Genomic DNA, 19,824 nt, shown 5'->3' on the forward strand with positions numbered 1-19,824 from the left:
CTACACTGAATCTTTTCCCACTCCCCACACACACTGACCTCCGATGCCGGGGCACCCACAGCAGAACCACACACACACAGGCCTCTCTTCTGAGCCAGCTTCTGCGGAGCTCAACGGCCCCCTCCTCCCAGCGGGACCCAGGGTTCTGCTGAACTGACCCTGCTGTGTGGCTGCCTGGCTAAGCCCTTGGCCCATTTCAGAAGCATGGAGCCATTGGTTTTCTGGGCTTCACCTCTGTCACCAAGCTCCCAGCAAAGATTCCCATCCAGAGCAGGGCCTGAGCTTTCTCCCACACCCTTGTGGGGTGGGTGGGGGACCCGCTGGGAGCAGGCTCCAATGTCAGGAAGCCCCCTGGTCAAAGTGAGCCAGTGATCTCTCCTCTTCCTTCCCTCAGCCAGGATCTTCCCAATTCCGGAGACAACAAAATGTCTCCAGATTAATTTAATAAACCACAACTATTCCATGCACATGTACCAACAAGTCTTTTTCTTTCTTTCTTTATTCGAAGGACACTGGGAAAAGGGACAGCCCCCTGCTGAGAAGGTTCCGGTCCATTAGTGGGGGCCAGAGGGGTGTCGGCAGGGTAGATTTAACAGAGCGGGGACGGGGTCAAGGTTGGAGAAAGGGGAGGGGTCGAGGATACTGCTTCCCACGCGGAGTGACAGCTGGTACTCGGACTAGGTGAACTTGAACGGGGGATGGGAATGTGGTTTCGAGGCAGGTGGGGCTGCAGGCCCGGAGCCTGGGAAGGCCAGGACCCTCCCTTTCTGCCACGGGAACTGAACAGGCCCTTCTGCCTGTGGACCACCCGTCTTCTGCAGGATCTGGGTGCTGCCCAGTCCTGGCCAGCGGCCCTCTCCGCTCAGCGCTGGCTGCAGCCAGGAACAGAGCCAGTCAAGGTGGTGGTCTCTCCAGCAAAGCCCCCAGATCCTGGGCGGGCTGGGGCTGGAGCCGGGGCAGGGACGATGTGGGTGGTGAGCAGATCCAGACAGCAACACAGGGCGGGGCTGGTCTATGTCTGCACGTGGGTCAGCTGGATGTCGCCCCCCACCTCCAGGTTGTTGATGGCGGGCAGGTTCTTCAGGCGGTGGTGGTATTCAAACAGGTGCTGACCATCCACGGCCACCTTGAGGCAGTGGCTTTCACACATGATCCACACCTGCACAGACAGGCCCCCCGGCATTTGCACCCCACCTGGGCAGTCCTCAAGCGGAAGGCAGGCTAGTCTCCCTCCCTCCTTCCCACCTTCCCCAAACTTCAGTCAAGCAAGACCCACACCTGCATTGGAGCCACACCGAAGGATTCACTCGTGCCCAAACATGCCTCGCTCTCTCCTTCCCAGCACCTTTTACACATTCTGTTCCCCGCCTTGCACCCCCACCCAGAATGTCGTTGCTCCCCGCTCTGCACACCTTGTCCACATTGATCAATGCTAATCCCTCTTCAGGATTCACCCTCCTCCCTCCAACCAGCCTTCCCAGCCTTCCCACACCTCCTGTGCGTTCATAGTCGCTCAGTCGTGTCTGATTCTTTGCGACCCTTTGGACTTGAGCCCGCCAGGCTCCTCAGTCCATGGGATTCACCAGGCAAGACTTCTGGAGTGGGTCACCATTTCCTTCTCCAGGGGAATCTTCCCAACCCAGGGATCGAACCCACGTCTCCTATGTCTCCTGCATTGGCAGGCAGATTCTTTACCTGCAGAGCTATTGGGGAAGCTCCCCACCTCCTGACCCCCATCGAGTCAAGTCAGATACCCCCTTAGACCTGGCCTCTGTCATCCATACCCCTAGGACCCAGCACACAGGCATGGTCAGTGCTTGGGTTCCTGCTGCGGCAGCCCCTTAATCTGTCTTTTCCTTTCCAACATCCTCCAAGAGGCAGCGGCGGCACTTCTGTGAAACTATCACCGTGCCCACTGCACACTAACACCAGCAGAGGGGTCCCTGCCCAGCAGGCACTGTGCTAAGCGTGTCACAAACACGATCTCACTGCCTTCTTGCTTCTCCAGGAGATCGGTGTTACTTGTAGTCCCATATTTTAGATAAGGAAATTGAGGCACAGAGCAGTTAGGTCACTTGCCTAAGGTCACACAGCTATCAAAGTGTACTGCTTTCTGGCTTGCAATACACCAACACCTGGTACTAAAATCCAACCTCCTTTGCTATGGCCCAGAAGGCCCTCTATTGGTCATTTTCAACTCTGGGAGGAGTATTAGGGCATATTTAAAAGCCCAGATGGGGCTTCCCTGGTGAGCCAGTGGTTAAGAATCCGCCTGCCAATGCAGGGGACCCCAATCTGGTCCCTGGTCTGAAAAGATTCCACGTGTCACAGAGCAACTAAGCCCAGGTGCCACAACTACTGAGCCCACAGCTGCAACAAGAGAAGCCAGTGCAACGAGCAGCCCGTGCATTGCGGCTAGAGCGAAGACCCGACTTGCCGCAACTAGAGAAAGCCCACGCACGGCAATGAAGACCCAGTGCACCCAAAAGTAAATTAAAAAAAAAAATACAGGTGCCCAGGCTCACCCCCTCATGGGCCTGCAGTGGGGCCAGGCATTGATTTTTCTTTTTCAAGCTCTCAGGTGATCTGAGTGTGTAGTCAGGGTTGAGAATCTAGCTCTGTGTCATCCCAGCCTCCAGAATTCCGCGCCCCCCCACCTCCCTGTCCTCCCTGCTTCCTATGGGCCGTGCCCATGACCCTTCCCTCTGCTGCCCCTAATCTTTCCAAGCTGAGCTCCCCCCACCGCTGAGGTCCCACATGCACTGTGGCCTCCTCTGAGGCCTCCCCCACCTAAGGCCACATGACGCTGGGGCTCACTTGTTCCCTATCCTACTTTGCTCTCCGTGTGGAACCCACTGCTATTCCACAGTGATCTGTCCTTCTTTCACCTCCCACCTCGACTGTAAACTCCGTGGGGTCAGGACCTAGACCGCTGGCATCACAGCTCCTCCCAGCACCTAGCGTACTTCCTGCTCAAAGTGGGCCTGGATGAAACAGCTGATAAATGACTGTTGAATGAGTGAATGAATGAATGACACCTCCCATCCCGCACTGATTGACTGTGTGACCTTAGCAGGTAACCTACACTTGTGAATTAGTTTCCTTATCTGTAACAGCTGATAGTACCTGCCCCCTGCCTTATGCAGGGCAGTAACAGTAAAATGATAACAGCAGTCATTTGGTGAACACTTTCTCTTCTTCTGAGGCCAGGCCTCAGGCTAGAGGCATCAGCTCTTGTCTGGATCAATGTGCCCCCAGATGCCCTCCACCCGCTCCTCCATTTGCCCCTTGAGAGCCCGTTCGAGCTCCAGGTGGCGACATCTCACCGAGAAGCTCTGGCCTCGGAAGAAGGGCATCCCTCGCGGCAGGCTTCGCTCCTCAGGCCCCCAGGAGCCGTTGATCTGCGTGTTGCGGACCACCGCGTTCTCGTTGAAGCGGGGGTTCAGGTGGAAGGCGATGTCACTCCCCGAGCGCAGGTTGATGTAGAACCTGGGGGGCGGGCCACTCCCATGGACTCTCTGCCCCGAGGCAGAGGGGTGGCCAGAATGCCCTTGGGGTGTCTCTTCTCCCCGGGAGCCCTGGCTTACCTCTGAGCACTGGGCAGGATGGCGCCTGACACCAGGATGCTCTTGGAGGGGTACAGCCCACCCAGGATGGAGGTGAAGAATGGTAGTTGCTGTGGGAAGGGGGTGGGGCAGGTCAGCCAGCAGCAGCCAGAGCAGCTGCCCCCCTAGGGGGACCTTTGTGCCAATTTCTATGCATCTGGACTGTCAGCCCACCGTTTGCTGTGTCTGTGAGTGTCTTCAAGAAAGAACTCCATGGTATCTTTACTTGGTTCAGTAAATGGCAAAGAAAACCTTTCCAGCATTCCGCAAATTAATGGACATTTACCTTCAGGAAAAGAGCTTTGGTTGGATGCAAAGGATGCTTAGGCTGAGAAGGGGAGGCTGTATGATATGCTCAGGGTGAAGGGACGATTTTAAAGGTGAAAGTTCCTTTTGTAAGTCTAAGTTACTCGGAAGTTTCCAGAACTTCGGTTTACTAAGGCACTGCTTTTAATTTTGTAAGCTGCGCCCTCCCCCTCCCCCCAACCCTGCACAGCACAAACCAGACCTCCCCTCCTCCCCGAGAAAGCACTTACGTAAACCGGGTTGGGGTACACCACGGGTGGGATCACGGGATTCTGTGCAAACGAGATTGAGAGCGTCAGGGCGGGAGTGCGCACGCTCGCGTACGCGCACATTCTCGTGAGACCGCATGTTCTAGAGCGGATGCTCCAGCAGGAGATGGAAGCAGTAAAGGTTTCAGCCCTTGGGTTTTCCCAGCCACTTTCCTCCCCATGTCAGCCTTGGTGGGACTTCCTGTCGTGTTCCTGGATCCCATCATGGTCACCTGCCCCTCAGCCCCTCCAAGGACAGTCCCGCTGACTCCGGGTCCCTGTGTGCGTGTCCCGGCAGGAGGCGGTGGCGGAGAAGCATCCTACGTCCGTGATCAGCAGTGACAGGCATCCCAGGGACTCGTCCTCTGGATGCAGGGTCTTGTATCCCGCTACTGGGAGCACTGCGCGCCACCTCCACCCTCCACCCTCCACCCCAGTGACAGAAGGACCGGTTTTCCTGCCGGCCCCTAGGGGATCCATTTCTTGCTAGCTGGATAAATCCAGCCTGATCCAGAATCTGCCATCTCTAAGGAGAGTTTTATGTGCATGTCCCCTGAGCGAAGGGCCTCAGCCCCAAATGTCCCCACCCTCCTTGCTAAACTGCTTTCTTCCTGACCCTGGACCTAGAGAATTCAGCCTTTGGTAAATGGGCATGGAGTGGGGCTGTGAGCTGACCAGAGTGTTCAGACTTACAGGGAACATCTGTCCAGGGGTGCTGTGTATGGTGTGGACGACGGTCTGAGTCTGAAAGGAAGAAACCACGTTTTTAACCAGCTCTCACCTGTGCGAAGACCACCACCTGCCCCCAGAGGTGGCCCTTAACACTTAATTCCCTCCTCTTAGGAGAGTTTCATCTTGAGCTTGTAACCAGCCAGAAGGTACCTCCAAATTGATGGGTAGAGATATTTCTTCTCTTAAGGGGATGAGACAGGGGCAAAGGTTTCTTCTGAGAAGAAATATGGCTGCATTTGTGGCGTGTGGCCTCTCTTTCTTAGGGGAATCACTCCAGCATAGCCTCACTTTGCAGAAGGAAGAAGTGGAAGCGGGGCTTTGGTGTCCTGCGGCTACCCACAGACTGCAGGGGCCTGAGCGAACTAGCGGCCCTCGGGGCTGCTTCCCAATTCATCAGGGCCAGCCACCTTCCCCCGCACCCCAGACCCTCCCACTGTTACCACCACAGCCGGGCAGACGGTCCTGGGCTCTGACCTTGGGGGCTCCACGTTCCAGTGGGAGAAGCCTGGTGTTTGGCTCTGCTTCCTCCTTTTAAACTACCACCCAGGGACTGAACCCGGGTCTCCTGCATTGGAGGATGATTCTTTACCTTCTGGGCCACCTGGGAAGCTCTCTTTTAACCCACAGGAAGAAACAAAGTGAAGAGCATCTAAAGAGAGAGCAGGGGACTTACAATGGGAGCCGAGTTGGCTGGCCAGCTCCCTGGAGGCTGAAGGGGATGAGAAACGAAAATGGTGGTTAACATTGGTGCCGCGTGAGGATAAGATGACGGCGAGAGCTGTGGTAAGAAATGCTGCCTTCCTGCTGCCAAGCAAGCCTCTCTGAGCCTTCTGGGCACCCAGATTCTCACCCTCCCCCACCAGGATACACTGTGGTTATGCAACAGTGTCAGGGAGGGCTTGGACGTGGAGGAGGGGAAACTTTCCCATTGGCTCCTTCAGAAGGGGAAAGTGAAAATGTTAGTCACTCAGATGTTTCTGATTCTTTGTGACCCCATGGACAGTAGCCCGCCAGGTTCTTCTTTCCATGGGATTCTCCAGGCAAGAATACTGGAGTGGGTTGCCATGCCCTTCTCCAGGAGATCCTCCCGACTCAGGGATTGAGCCCGAGTCTCCTGCATTGCAGGCAGATTCTTTATCCTCTGAGCCACCAGGGAAGCCCTCAGAAGGAGAGGAGGCCATATCTGATACAGACCATTTCGCTTCCTTTAGCTCCCTGAGACAAAAGCATCATTCCCGGTGCCCTAATTCACCCATATGGTGAACACGCACATTGGCTAGAGATTTCTTGTGTGCCAGGCTCTGGCTTCAAGGCTTTACAAATGAGAGAGGCATCCTTACTTCCTGTTTTGCTGATGAGGCAACCAGTTCTCAAAAAAATTAGGCAACTTGCCCAAGCTCACCCAGATAACAAGAGATCAAATCCAAAATGGTACCCAGTTCTTCTGAAAGTATCCATCACGCCCCATCCTCCCCAGGCCAGGGCCAGAGTCGGGCTGCCCTGCAAAGGCTCCCTGGATCTCTACCAGTCCTGGGTCCACACGGCAGCAAGCAGGTATCCTGGCTGCTCCGTGATGGGCGTGGGAAGGGCTGTGTAGAGAGACCCCTCTCCCCTCAAGTGGCCGAGGAAAGGGCAGGCCCTGCTCCCCTTCCTGTCTGAGACCCTGCCTTCACCCAGCAGACTGTTCCTCTTGCAAACCTATTCCACATTCATTAACTGAGTCCCTACTGCATGCCAGGTGCTAGGGAAAATGCTGGGATACACGACTGAACCAGCTATAGCCCGAGCCCACAGAGGGCCCAGTGGGTGTAGGGAAGCAGGGGAGGGGAGTGATGGAGAGACATACATAAGCACAATTATAGCAGGACGTGATGTCTGACGTGGCACAGAGTTATCGAGAGTCTGTAGGGATGCAGGGGCATCCAGTGATCCACCAATCAGGGACGGTGCTCCACAAGAGCCACACTTAAGGAGAGCTTCGAAGAGCCATTCAGGGTTGGCTGGGGGTGAATGCTTTCAGCACAGGGGTGGCACGTGCCGAAAGTATGGTGGCCCGAGACTGCCCCTTGTGAGTAGTGGAGGCCGCGTGAGCTTCATGGGTGAGGCTGGCAGGGAGGCTGGGGCAAGCCTGGGGAGGATTCTGCAGATTCCGCTGGGGAATCTGGGCTTTCTCTAGAAGGACTTGGGGCCTTTAGGGCTTTAAAGCAAGGAGAAGATGCAATCGGATTTGTGCGTGGGAACAAACAGTGGTGGTGGGTGGGTGTGTGGGGGTGGAGAAGCAGGCCATGGTCTGGTGGTGAGGGGGCAGATGGTCTGGACGGAGCCAGTGGCTTTGGGAGGAGAGGCGCTGGTGCCCTGGAGAGATAATGACAGAAGGAAGAGCTGAGGACAACTCCCAGGTCCCCAGCTCTGGGCTGGGGGTTATGGATGGAGCTTTGGGCATACCGGGGCCTGGAGACCCTGGCTGGCCTGCTGACTGGACCAGCCTCAGACACTCTGTCCTTCGTGCTGACGGCTCAGCCTCCCCAGGCCTGTTAAACTCACTTTTGATTTGCGCCCCCTGGGCCTGGGTGGGAAACAGGCAGCCGGGGAGAACTGCACCATGGAGCAGGCGGGCTGCTTGGGAGCTGCGCGGATGTTCTGTTAAAACAAAAGGCGCCATGGGGTGAAGAGAAGCGTTAGTGGAGCCAAGGAAGAGTGGAAAAGCAGGGGCCAGGCAGGGAGGAGAGAACCAGGCAGGTGGGGGAGTGAGGGATGCGCAGGACAGGCAGAGGGAAGGTTGGGCTGCAGTGAGTGACAGCAGGCTGGTCAGTGCTCTCTCCACCTCCATCCCTCTCTCCATGTCTCTTTACCTCCATCTCTCTCTCTACCTCTGTCTCTCCCCACCTCCATCTCTCTCTCCATCTCTACTTTTCTCTCCTCTCTCCTCCACCCCTGTGGGAGAGAGTTAAGGAGGGAAGGAATATGGAAGATGAAGACCAAAGAAGAGGCCCCTGTACTTGTGGAGGGCCTGCTGCGTTCCTTCCCCGGCTCAAGGTGCATGCACAGACACCATAGTGGTGACAGCAGCTCCCAGTGAGGAGCCCAAGGCCCTTACAGACACGGGCCCATTGAACCCCAGTCTTCCCAGTTTTCACACAAAAACAGAAATCCAGATTTCCATGTGCTATTACCAGATCTCTTTTCTGCTACTGTGGCAGAATGCACATCCCATAGAACAGACCATCTTAACTACTCTTTAAGTGTGTGGATCAGCGGTGTTAGGGTGACTTCCGCAGTTGTGCAACCATCCCCACCATCCAACTCCAGAACTCTTTCATCTTGTAAAAAACTGCTCCTGACCTTTTAGATGTTGGTTACATGTTAAAAATTTCAAAATGCAGAGAAGATCAAATAGGCCTGGGAGTGGCCCAGCAGGCTGTCCTGTGCCCTCGATGGGTGTGACCTCATTGAGCTGACTGAGCGACCCATGGGGCAGCAGACCCTGCTCCTTCCACAGCTGAGGAAACTGAGGCTGGGAGAGGTGAAGTCACATGTCTAAGATCCCGCAACCGATGAGAAGGGCAGAGCTGGGGATTTGAGCTGGATTCAGTTTGATTCCCAAGCCTGGGTTCTTTCTACCACCACACAGCCTCCTAAGCAGAGTGGGGATAGAAAGTAACAGAGAAGAGTGGCATCTGAGTCCAGAAGACTGAGCGAGTGTCCAAGATAGAGACAGCGATACAAGAAGGAGGGGAAGGGAGCCAGGGGCGTGTCCCCAGAGTCGCCTGCAAAGGAAACCGGCCAGCACTTTCGGTCCACACAGCAGGACCCAGGCACAGTGAACTAGGCCCCACACCCAGCCCCTGGTGGCGAGTGCCGGGTGGACAGTCTGACCTGGAAGCTGATGGAGGACAGCTTCACGATGCCCGTGATGCAGATGGTGTCGACGCGGTGGAAGGGCACGCGGTGGGCATACTGCGTGAAGAGGTTCCCGTTCACAGTCACCTGCCGAGAGACGTGCAAGTGGCAGGAGGGGGACCCCAGCCAAGTGGGAGCACACCTGAGCCTCTGGGACCCCTGCTTCTAGAAGTTGAGACCTGCATCTAGTTTTCACATTTATTCCCTGTAGATCTGGGCATCAGCCTTCAGAGATGTGCCAGTCACAGGAACATGCTTGGGACCCAAAGGGCATCCAAACACTATCTCTGTCTGGCTCTAGTCATTGCTTTTTCATTCTTCTGGCTGATTTTTTTGCAGTAGGTTTGTCTTTCTAATCATAGCTCACCTGGGGCATTATTGAAACATGCATATTGAAATATACATACAAATGTTGGTGGGGAGCAGAGGAGAGGGGACATCAGGTTACATGACAAGGGGGTGGCGACATTTGTGTTCACACAGAGAAGCACAGACACAGATGGACGCACCCTCACCCCCGCCTGCTTCCCGAGCCCAGAGACACTGCTCTGCTTGCAAAAGCAATGTGCAGTGTCCTGCAAAACCAAGTCATTAATAACACCTGGATAAAGGCAGCAACAAGGTAACAGGAAAAGAAATGTTCCCAGGGGCCTGGAGTGGAAGAAGGGGTACAACAGAGAATTAGAAATAACTTGGGCTGTAAAGACACCAGGAGGCCAAAAAGCACCGTGGTGACTTCTCTAGTGCTTATTTCTGGAGTGAAAGAAGCAACAGGTACACTTGTAGATGCAGGTGAAGATGTGTAAGGGGACTGCAGCCTTACAAGGAAATGATCCTCTTCTCTGTGCAAAGGTGTTGCTCACGTGACTATTTTAAGACCATACATGGCGCCTGATTGAGCCAGGGGACAGGCAGCTGAAGGGACGAGAGGAGAGTTCTAACTCACCTTGAACTCCGAGCTGTGTACGTGGAAGCAGAGCTCAAACGAACTCCCCCTCTGGAAGGGAATCTGCATCTTCCTCTCCTCCGGCCCCCAGCTTCCTCTCTGCTTCGTGTTGCAGACCACATACCCACCCTCTTCAAACCGTGGATTGAAGTGGAAGGCGATGTCATTGTCATTATAGCCGGTCTGAAAGTTCACAGCAAACCTAGATGGAGGGAAATCAGGCAGCGCATGGTGTTCTGGTTTACTCTCAAGGGTGGGAACACACCTGGGCCCTGACCCCTGACAGTGCCCTGTTTGTCACTTGCGATGACCTAGACCACACTACTCAAGCTGCCCCACCCCAGAAAGCGGGTGACTGCCTTCCTTCGCGGATGATGACCAAGGCGGCCCGGGGATGCCAAGTAGGTGATTCTTTGCTCCCATCTCTCCTCACCTTCCCAACTTCTTCTGGGTACAGCCATGACTCTAAGGTGAGGGCTAAAATAAAAAAGGAGCTTCCACGGGGCCTGGCTCATGAAGGGAGTGCAGTCAGTGTTTCTTCTGACTTTTCCCAGATGGAATTCTTGCATGTCCCCAAACCAAGTTCCAGTCTGAGGTTCTTCCAGCAAGAAGTCTGTCCCACCACCGTGCCCGAACTCAGAACCAGTGAGGTTCACAGCCTGCTTCTCAGAGTCACTCTGGTCTCCCCAACTAACACACAGCAGTCAGAGAGCGCGCCTCGCTCCCACATCATCCCTGCAGAGCCTGGCGCTGCGGCGCACCCATGGGCGGCCCTCAGCGGACATTCTATCTGCAGGGCCCATTTTTGGTTTGTTCGTTGTTTGTTTGGGCTGTGCAGCGTGGCCTGCAGGATCTTAGTTCCTCAGCTAAGGAAGGAACCCTTGCCCCCTGCAGTGGAAGCGTGGAGTGGTGCCCACCTGCCGTCCAGGGAAACCCTGAGAACCCATGAGCTTATCAGTTATGGGGGTGAGTTCGGGATGTTGTCCTCAGCACTAAGGTGCTTGGTGAGCTCTCAGCCAGCAAGACTAACAGAACTGGCTGGGACCTGAGCCCCAGGTGCTCCCTCCGGGAACACCAAAAGGAAACGATGTCCCAAGTGATTCGAGAATTAGAAAATCGAAGTCCCTGTTCCTTTTAAAGTGAAGAATAGTGCTTCTGAAATATCTGGGTGTAATTTTCCCTTTGCCACCCTCCAGCTTCATGGCTGTGTTTCTTTGAAAACTCTGCCCCAGGGAAGGAGAGAACAGCAGCTCCCATCCGAAGGGGGACCCTCGGAGGTAGAGACAGGCTCTATTAGACAGAGTGGAGTAGAAAGCCCTGCTGTGCTGGGAGGAAGTGTCGGCACAGGGAGGGGGGTAGAGAGGGGTGGGAGTTCAGAGACAGGGTTCCCGATTCCCCTGCTGGGACAGTTTCTGGGAAACCGAGTGTCTGACTTCCCTCTGAGGCCCCTGGGGGCACTGTGGACTCTCAGAGCCCCATGGTCAGTATGAGTGTGTCCCCGGGCAGGGGAGGAAGTCATCTAGAGGCTTCTGAGAGAGGTCACGTGTCCAGAGGGGCCTCGGTGTACACTGTGGATCTCAGGGTGCAGCCCACCTGGACCCCACCCACACGGGCACAGGTTGTAGGCCTCTGGGTCACCCAGCCCTCGGCAGGGGTCAGTCAGTGCTGCTTGAGCAACTGATGACCCTCCCGCCTCTGAGAATTTGTGCAAGCTCTTGTCTGTTCCTAGACAGCCCACCTCGGGAAGGAGGAGGATGGGAAACAGAGCTGAGATATTTATATTTTGAATTGGCTTTAGCAGTAACGACCTTGAAACTGAGAGACCAAACTGCAACCTTGAAGGCAAGTTTAAATATTTCCACATCAGCCCACATGAGGGTTCTGAAGTAGATGCAAGTGACTGTAGGAAACGGAGGAAGCTGACGTATCTGCAGCTCTGGGTCATTGTGTACGAGGTTCAGTCCCAGAACTCCGCCTCTTGGCTGGCCTGCTTCCCTCCCTAACCGTGAGCCTCCATCCCCCCCTGTCTCTGGGGAGTCTGCTTAATGGTGCCCTGGATGCTATCCGCAGGTGCCCGGGGTCTCATGCGTTGTTGGCAGGGCCAAGCCCTTCCCATCCCCGAAGCCAGGTGCGGACGCTTGGAGGAAGCTGGGTGGACCCTCCTGAGCTGACAGAATCGTGGTTCACTCAGGGGTGAGGCTGAGAGAGATGCTTGCCGGTACCTGTTCCCGCCTGAGGGAAGAACGGCCCCAATGACGGTGATCTTGTGTCCATCCTGGAGACCCCCTTGGATCATCCCAGTGAAGGGGACCACCTGCGGGGAGGAGATGGTGGTCAGTGTCTCCTGCTTCCTTCTCTCCACACTAGAGAAAGCCCGCACACAACCCAGTGCAGACATAAAAAGGTTTTAATAAAACAAATAAATAAAGGATCCATGGTTCTGGTGAAGAGGCTTCATTTTAGAGCCAGGCATCCTCCAGGCTTGAATCCTGATCTGCTGTTTGTTAACCTGAGTGGTCTTGGGAAGCTTACTTAACTTCCCTTTGCCTCAGTTTCCTCATTGGTGATATAGGGATAAACCCCACTTTTAGGGTGAGATTCATGATTGAATGAGAAAGTCTGTGGAAGATTCCATCATGTAATGTAGTAGGCTGTCTCTCTACTGCTTGCCCCACCCCCACCCCCCACCACTTCCACCTTGGTCTCTGAGAAAAATTCCTAAATTGGTTACATTTCAACCTTCGAGGCTTCCTTCCAAATGCCTAATGGGATTCTACAAATTGCCTTACACACCGTACAGTCTTCTAGTCAATTTTCACGTTTTTCAAGCTGTCGAAGCCTTGTCTACCTTCTCCTTTAAGTCAATTCCCTACCAAAATTAAATGCTTATTTAAAATGGATAATCAGCAAAGACCTACTGTATAGCATAGGTAACTCTGCTCAATGATATGGAGCAACCTAAATGGGAAAAGAATTTGGAAAAGAATAGATACATGTATATGTATAACGAATCACTTTGCTGTACATCTGAAACTAACATAATAGTGTTAATCAACTATACTCCAATAGAAAATAAAAATATAGAAACTATTTTTTTTAAAAAAAGGAGGAACACACACACACACACACATGCAATGCTGACAGGAATGAGGCAGGTGATTTATGTATTTGAGCTGACCGGGTATGGGACAGTCGGGAGTGCTGGGGACTGCAGCAAAGTAGGCATCATCTTCCTTATCTAAAGAGCAGTGTCCACTCAACTGTAACCCGTGATTGCCTTCCAGGCCAGTGTGGACAGAACTTCCAACTTATTAGGAGACAGAAATGTGGATTTTTATTTCTCTGTAAAGCTTTCTACTTTCTGGGGCAAAACTCAAAAAAGGATTGTAGAAGAGTTTTTTTGTGATAGGAACACATAATGAATGTTTGCAATGAGATGATATATCTAGATTAGCTTCAAAACAATCCAGGGGTGGAAAAGGAAGGAGGCTTGGGTAGAGGAGAAGCAGAGAGGTCAAGAGTTGAAACTGAGGGATGGGTGTGTGGTGTTTATGATACTGTTCTCTCCACATTACATATTTTCTTTGGCAGCAAATTAAAGTAATCCCTGTGCTGGCCAAACAGAAAACACTCAACAGCCCAATTCAGTCCTACCCTGTGTCCTTGAGTCGTACAACCACTCAGAACCCAGGGAAGCCCCTCTGAGACTGGTGTGCACAGTTATCCCTGGGAGATAACCAGTGATGCCAGGATCCTGTTCAGACAGACTGTGTTCTCCATGGACCTTGGGCAGAGGTGTTTTTTTGCGGCACCCCAGGTCAGGTCTGAACTCTGCCATTAAATACTTTGGTGACGTTAAGCAAATCACAACATCTCTGCATGTCTGAGTTCCTTCTGTTCTCTGTCCATGTCAGTGATTTTGGAGTAGGATCAGCCTGACCCAGTTAGGCTGACCACCATGGAGGACTTTCCTGAAGAATCCCCTTATTTGTTGATTGAAGCCTCTTAAGTGCCTTTCATACCATCATGAAAGACAAGGCTTAAAATATATCCTTCTGGCAGCATGGGCGCCTCCCTCAAGCATATTCACACAAAGGTATAAAGAACTGAAAGCACAGTGTGATGGGATGAGGTCCTCAGGGCACAGAAGGAAGGCAGGATGGAGGAATTCCTGTGTGGGTAATGGGGGCGGGCAGTACAGTTAATCTTAGGAAATGTGTGTGTGTGTGTGTGTGTGTGTGTGTGTGTGTGTTAGTTGCTCAGTCATGCCCAACTTTTTGCGATCCCATAGACTATAGTGCCAGGCTCCTCTGTCCATAGGATTTTCCAGGCAGGAATACTGGAGTGGGTTGCCATTCCCTTCTCCAGGGGATCTTTCTGACCCAGGGGTTGAGCCTGAGTCTCCTGCATGGCAGGCAGATTCTTTAACTCCTGAGCCACCAAGGACGCCATCCATGGCTCAGACAGTAAAGAATCTTAGGAAATGATTCCCCCAAAAAGCTTTGTGAGATTTTTAATGTCTTCAATGGCATCCTCAAATTCTGAAACACAAGATTATTTCAAATTGAGTATAGTCCTAAAGACAAGATTATTCATAGCTGCATTATAATTGTAAAGAATCAAAAGCAAGCCCAAAAAGTCCACTAGGAAGAAAATAGTTAAATTAATTTGGTGTTTCCATACAATGGACTGTATGGAGACTTCATAAAAAAAGAAGAGGAAGGAGGGAACTCTTTGAGAATTGATATAGAATGATGCCACATGGATTATTCAAAAATGGATGCTGCTGCAAAGTCGCTTCAGTCGTGTCCGACTCTGTGCAACCCCATAGACAGCAGCCCACCAGGCTCCTCTGTCCGTGGGATTTACCAGGCAAGATTACTGGAATGGGTTGCCATTCCCTTCTCCAGGGGATCTGGATCTTGGTTGACTCCAAGGAGGGTAGGGTGGGCTGAATAATTATCACCTGTCCGTCTGCTCTACCAACAATGTCTACATGCTAATTCCTGGAAGTTGTGAATATACTACTTTATACAGCAAAGGAGGGTTATGCAGATGTGATTAGGTTAAGGATCTTGAGATAAGTTATTGTAGATTATCTGCATGGGCCCGATGTAGTCACAGCGTCCTCAAAGAGGGAGGCAGAAGAGGAGGGTCAGTAGTAGCTGTGACAACAGAAGCGAGAAGCTGCTGGCTTTAAAGAAGGAGGAAGGGGCCAGAAGCCAAGGGAAGCAGGCAGTCTCTGGAAACTGAGAAAGGCGAGGAAACATTCTCCCCTGAAGCCTCCGGAAGGGAACAGCCTTGCTGACACTTTGAGTTTAGATTTTGACCTCAGAACTGTAACAGAATAAATTTGTATTGCTTTAAGCCTGGCTGGCCCAGGACCCCTCCATGCATGTGTGTGTTGTGTGTCTGTGATCTTAGCAAGAAACAGCAGCACCTAGAGGACGCAGAGGAAGAATTTTTATGTTGGATTTGTGGCCCCACAGCATGGACTCGCCTCCCAACTCCCCAAGCTGGCAGCTCTGATGCTGACCAAGTCACATGACCTGTCTGCACCCCAGTTCCCGCCTCAGAACAGGGAGACAGGTGAGATACTAGCGAGGCCAGCCTGGCAGTGTCCTTAAGAGGATTAGGTGAAAGTCTAAGTGGAAAGTCCTTGGCTGGAAAGACTGACAAGGTTAGCTGTCTGCGTCAGGATGGCTTCATCCTTCTGCTGGGTCCAAACTAGGCCTCTGCTCTTGGCCATGCCTGGAGGCTGAGGATCTTTCCCTCCTCTTCATATCCTTCCAGAAAGAGGAACCAGGCCCTACAGGCCAGGGGTGGGAATTCCCTGGAGATCCCGTGTCACAGAGGCCACCCAGCCACACCTGACCAGGGGGCTCACCCGCAGAGGGCAGCGCTGCTACCCTTCTGGTGGCCTCCTTTCCTGGTCTTTGTCATCTCATCATCCCATTTCCTCGAAGCCACGCAGGTCATTATTGGGGCCGTGCTTGCAGATGAGGAAACAGAACAAGCAGCTTGCCTAACTTTCCCGAAGTCACACAGCTGGGCAGTGAAAGAGGCAGGTTTGATCCCAGCACCCACGCTCTTAGCCCTCACCCAGGCCGCTTCTCACGGTGAAGCCCTGACCCTCCTGGACCCAAGAGTGAGTTCTGTCCTGACTCCTGGCTCGGCCCTCCTGGCCCTCTGGGGGCTGGGCCAGATGAGACCAGAGGGGTGCATGGGCGAGCAATAGGGGCGCTCCTGAGGCATATCCTAGAGGCATTGACTCAGCTGACTGGCCGGGCGGGTGACCCTCATGTTGCACTCGGGAGGAAGTGAGGTCCCAGATACTAGAGGTCACTGGGTGACCCGGAGGCAGGCGGCCACGTGGGTGGACAGTGCTGCTGGCCCCTGGGGGGCTGCACCAGCCTCTTTCTCATCCAGACTCCGAGGCCCTGTTTTGCCTCTCTGCTGTCGATAGAAGGAATTTCCTTCTAATTTCATATCTTTGGTTTTTGAATCCAAGGATTAGAAAGGAAAAATGTGCCTTCAGAATAATAAAACGTCAGGGCCTGGAAAGGGCTCTGCGTCCCCCATCTGAGGGAGAAGGAAACCTAGGTGTCACATCCTGACCCGAGGTCACCACGGAGGCACCCTCTGGGGGGGCCCAGCTTCGTCCAACCCCAACAGGAGCCCCCCAAAGTGGGCTGAGGGCCACTGGACACTGTCTGGAGCAAGCAGGCCCAGCGGGGCCCCCGGGAGGTGGGCTTGAGTGTGGAGAGCAGCAGTCCCCAGTACCTGCTGTCCCCTCACACCTCCCCAGGAAGGACTCCATCAGCCCACCTGCCCAGCCTCTCAGGCAGCTGAGGTTGGGAGAGGCTCCTACTGAAGGCCCAGGCCCAGGCCCAGGACCCAGGGAGCATGGAAACCTCCTGAGACCCGGGTTGCTGCCTGCCTGCTTCCTCCTCACCCAGGTCTCTCTCTGTGGGCCCTTGCTTCCTTCGTCACTTAATATCTGGGGACATTTGACAAGTGACCTCCACCTTTCTGAACCTGTTTTCCGTTTATGACCTGGGGACGATAAGGCTCGCAGGGTTTAAACCAGGCCACCTGCAATGGGGCCTCCACACAAGAGGCAAAGGGCACAAAACACAACCCTTGCACCCCACAGGGCCCCCTCTTCCCCATAACTCCCCGGAGGGTCCTTCTCAGATATCCTTGGCCTGCCCTGCCTTACTCTCTCACCCCTCAGGGAGCAGACATCTCCTCAGGAGGTCTTCCCTGCCACCCCCAGACTCCTATTAATTCTAAACACTTCCACAGTGAATCAGACACCTTTCAAGCTCTCTCAGTGGGCTACCTCACTTAATTCTTCCCCCAGCCCTGGGCGGTGACCTGAGGATTAGCTCCATTGTATGGATGCAAAATTGAGGCCCAGAGAGGTAAAGCAACTTGCATGTGCGAGCCTGCTCAGTGGTTTAGTTGTGTCCAACTGCTTACAACCCCATGGAATGTAGCCCGCCAGGCTCCTCTGTCCATGGGAATTTCCAGGCAAGAATGCTGGAATGCGTTGCCATTTCCTCCTCGTCCCCTCACCCAGGGACGGAAACCACATCTCCTGCATTGGCAGATGGATTATTTACCGCTGAGCCACCTAGGATGCTTGTGGTCACCCAGCTAGTACATGGCTGAACCCAGGGAGGCCATCTTCAAGGTAAGTGCACTTCGCTTCCGAGTTGGGTTGTTAGCCTCCCCAGAAGCCCTGTGTACCTCTCCCTTTGTGCAAAAAAAAAAAAAAAAGTATTAATAATCTCTATTCTAGTTATGATGTAGGCCCTTCATCCCCTGCTGAGCATCTAGAGCAGGAGTGGCACCCAGAGAAAGCTCAGTAAACCTTTGCTTACTGAATCCTGGTGTTACTCATCCGCTCCCACCCTGAGTGGGGCTAGGGGGATGAGACGAGCTTGGAGCAGAAATTCTGTCAGGATCACGCCGGCGGGTGTGTCTGCCTTTCTTGGGTTCTCATTTGGATGTCCCCCTCCCCCCATTCCCCTGCAAGAGCTCCTGTCACCTGCAGAAGCTGTGACACCTGTCCCTCCCCTCCCCCAGCTGAGGCCACCCCCAGCCCCGGGAACTCACTGGGTTTATGTAGGAAGCCTGGGCACCACCAAAGGCCATGTCTCCACCACCTCTGTAGCTGCTGGCCACTTCGCCGGCTGGCTTAATGAAGAAATAGAAACCTAAGCAATCTGGCAGTTATTCAATGGGGAGGAGCCCAGGGCAAGAGGAAATGGGTGGAGACAAAGAGCAGAGAATAGAAGCGGATGCTCCTCACCCAGTGTTCTCTCTCCTCCCGTGTTCTCACTGCTCCTTCTTTCCTGTGCTCCGCTCCAAGTCAGAATAGGTCCCAGAAGTTCATGTAGGTTCAGAGAGCCTCAGTGCATACACACCACAGCGAGCTTCTAGGAGACGCTGCCCCTGGTGTTGTGGTTGTGTCTTGAATGTCCAGACAACAGTGGGGCTGCTTGGCACAGCCCATGCAGATTGGGGCTGCCTGTGCGTGGGGTGACAGTGGTACTGCGAAGGCCTGACTGTAATCATTTTTCCAGGTACGGTAACAGAGGGTCAGAGAGTCTAAGGGTCATACCTAAGGTCACACAGCTCATTAGTGGCAGTCTGAGCCATCTGAGGCTACTTGGTGGTGGTGGTGTTCAGTCGCTCAGTCATGTCAGACTCTTTGTGACCCCATGGACTGCAGCACCCCAGGCTTCCCTGTCCTTCACCATCCCCCGGAGCTTGCTCAAGCTCATGTTCATTGAGTCCGTGATGCCATCCAACCATCTCATCCTCTGTTGCCCCCTTCTCCTCCTGCCCTCAATCTTTCCCAGCATCAGGGTCTTTTCCAATGAGTTGGTCCTTTGCATCAGGTAGCCAAAGTATTGGAGCTTCATCTTCAGCATCAATCCTTCCAATATTCAGGGTTCATTTCCTTTGGGATTGACTGGTTTGATTTCCTTGCAGTCCAAGGTACTTCCAAGAGTCTTCTCTGGCGCCACAGTTCAAAAGTACCAGTAGGGTCTGGAAAAGGTATCCTCTCCTTTAAAATTCTATTCCTAATGTAAAAGCATTATCATGTTGGGACTTTCCTGGTGGTCCAATGGTTAGGACTCTGCACTTCCACTGCAGGGCTCATGGGTTCGTTCCCTGGTCAGGGAACTAAGGGTCTGTAGCTGCTCGGCATGGAAAAACAAAGAAAAGAAAAACATAATCACATAGAAAGAAATGTCTTGCAAATATAAAACCTCATATTGAAGTTTACCTTGAAGTGAAGTGAAGTGAAAGTTGCTCAGTCATGTCCGACTCTTTGCAACTCCATGGACTGTAGCCTGCCAGGCTTCTCTGTCTCTGGAACTGTTCATGCCTGAATACTAGAGTGGGTAGCCTTTCCCTTCTCCAGGGGATCTTCCCAACCCAAGGATCAATCCCAGGTCTTCCAAAATGCAGGCAGATTCATTACCGTCTGAGCTATCAGGAAAGCCCAAGAATACTGGAATGGGTAGCCTATCCCTTCTCCAGGGGATCTTCCCAACTCAGGACTTGAACCGGAGTCTCCTGCATTGCAGGCAGATTCTTTACCAGCTGAGCTACCAGGAAAGCCCAAGGTTACCTTAGCATTGTGTATAATGATGCCCCAGGAGCTTCTGACCCTTTTCTCTACCAATTTCTCTCTCTTCCCTCTCCCTTGATTTTGGGCTTTAGAATGGGGAGCGGATAAGTCTCAGACATTCCAACTGAGATGGATACTGGGACAGTATATTGAATAAGCTGTCTTTAATTGGCCCCACCACCTTGTGAAAGGAAATGATTGACTGAAACAGAGACTCAGGATCAACTGGATGGTGGATGGAAGTGCAGGGGAGAGCCATAGCAACAAAGGTCTCACTTGAGGTCAAGAGGGTCCCCCACAGCATGTGGCAGAGACAGGGCCTGAGGGTCCAGGCTGAACAAGCAGTTGAGGGTCCTACAGGAACCGAGTGCGGAGCAGGTGCTCCAGGGTTGCTCCCTTCTTGTGCTTCAGAATTTGCAAAGACTGACTTCTTTG

General features: G+C 53.3%; 1 protein-coding gene across 4 annotated transcripts; it reads right to left on the bottom strand.

Annotated features, from left to right (window-relative positions):
* Positions 1–478: 478 nt before the first annotated feature.
* On the bottom strand, positions 479–17,951 carry LGALS9 (galectin 9). 4 transcript variants are annotated; one of them, XM_065909983.1, is made up of 11 exons: positions 17,862–17,951; positions 11,960–12,051; positions 9,738–9,939; positions 8,768–8,878; positions 7,436–7,531; positions 5,565–5,600; positions 4,853–4,903; positions 4,142–4,183; positions 3,588–3,676; positions 3,327–3,489; positions 479–1,159 (listed from the first exon to the last, which is right to left on the bottom strand). In XM_065909983.1, exons 1-11 carry the CDS (start codon positions 17,898–17,900, stop codon positions 1,013–1,015), a joined length of 1,068 nt encoding a protein of 355 aa, XP_065766055.1. In that variant the 5' UTR covers positions 17,901–17,951; the 3' UTR covers positions 479–1,012. The 4 variants fall into 4 exon arrangements, with proteins under 4 accessions (XP_065766055.1, XP_065766053.1, XP_065766054.1 ...); XM_065909981.1 differs by lacking the exon at positions 7,436–7,531; XM_065909982.1 differs by lacking the exons at positions 5,565–5,600; positions 7,436–7,531.
* Positions 17,952–19,824: the final 1,873 nt, after the last annotated feature.

The sequence above is a fragment of the Muntiacus reevesi genome, chromosome 18 (assembly GCF_963930625.1).
Source record: "Muntiacus reevesi chromosome 18, mMunRee1.1, whole genome shotgun sequence".
NCBI lineage: Eukaryota > Metazoa > Chordata > Mammalia > Artiodactyla > Cervidae > Muntiacus > Muntiacus reevesi.

Bases quoted from the DNA above. Each gene is read 5' to 3' on its own strand.
- LGALS9 (XM_065909983.1), bottom strand. From the start codon at position 17,900: ATGGCCTTTGGTGGTGCCCAGGCTTCCTACATAAACCCA. The intron at 8,879-9,737 runs GTGAGTTAGAAC...GTCTCTCGGCAG, and splicing joins TACACAGCTCGGAGTTCAAG to GTGACTGTGAACGGGAACCT. The intron at 4,184-4,852 runs GTAAGTCTGAAC...TCGTTTGCACAG, and splicing joins CCCCTGGACAGATGTTCCCT to AATCCCGTGATCCCACCCGT.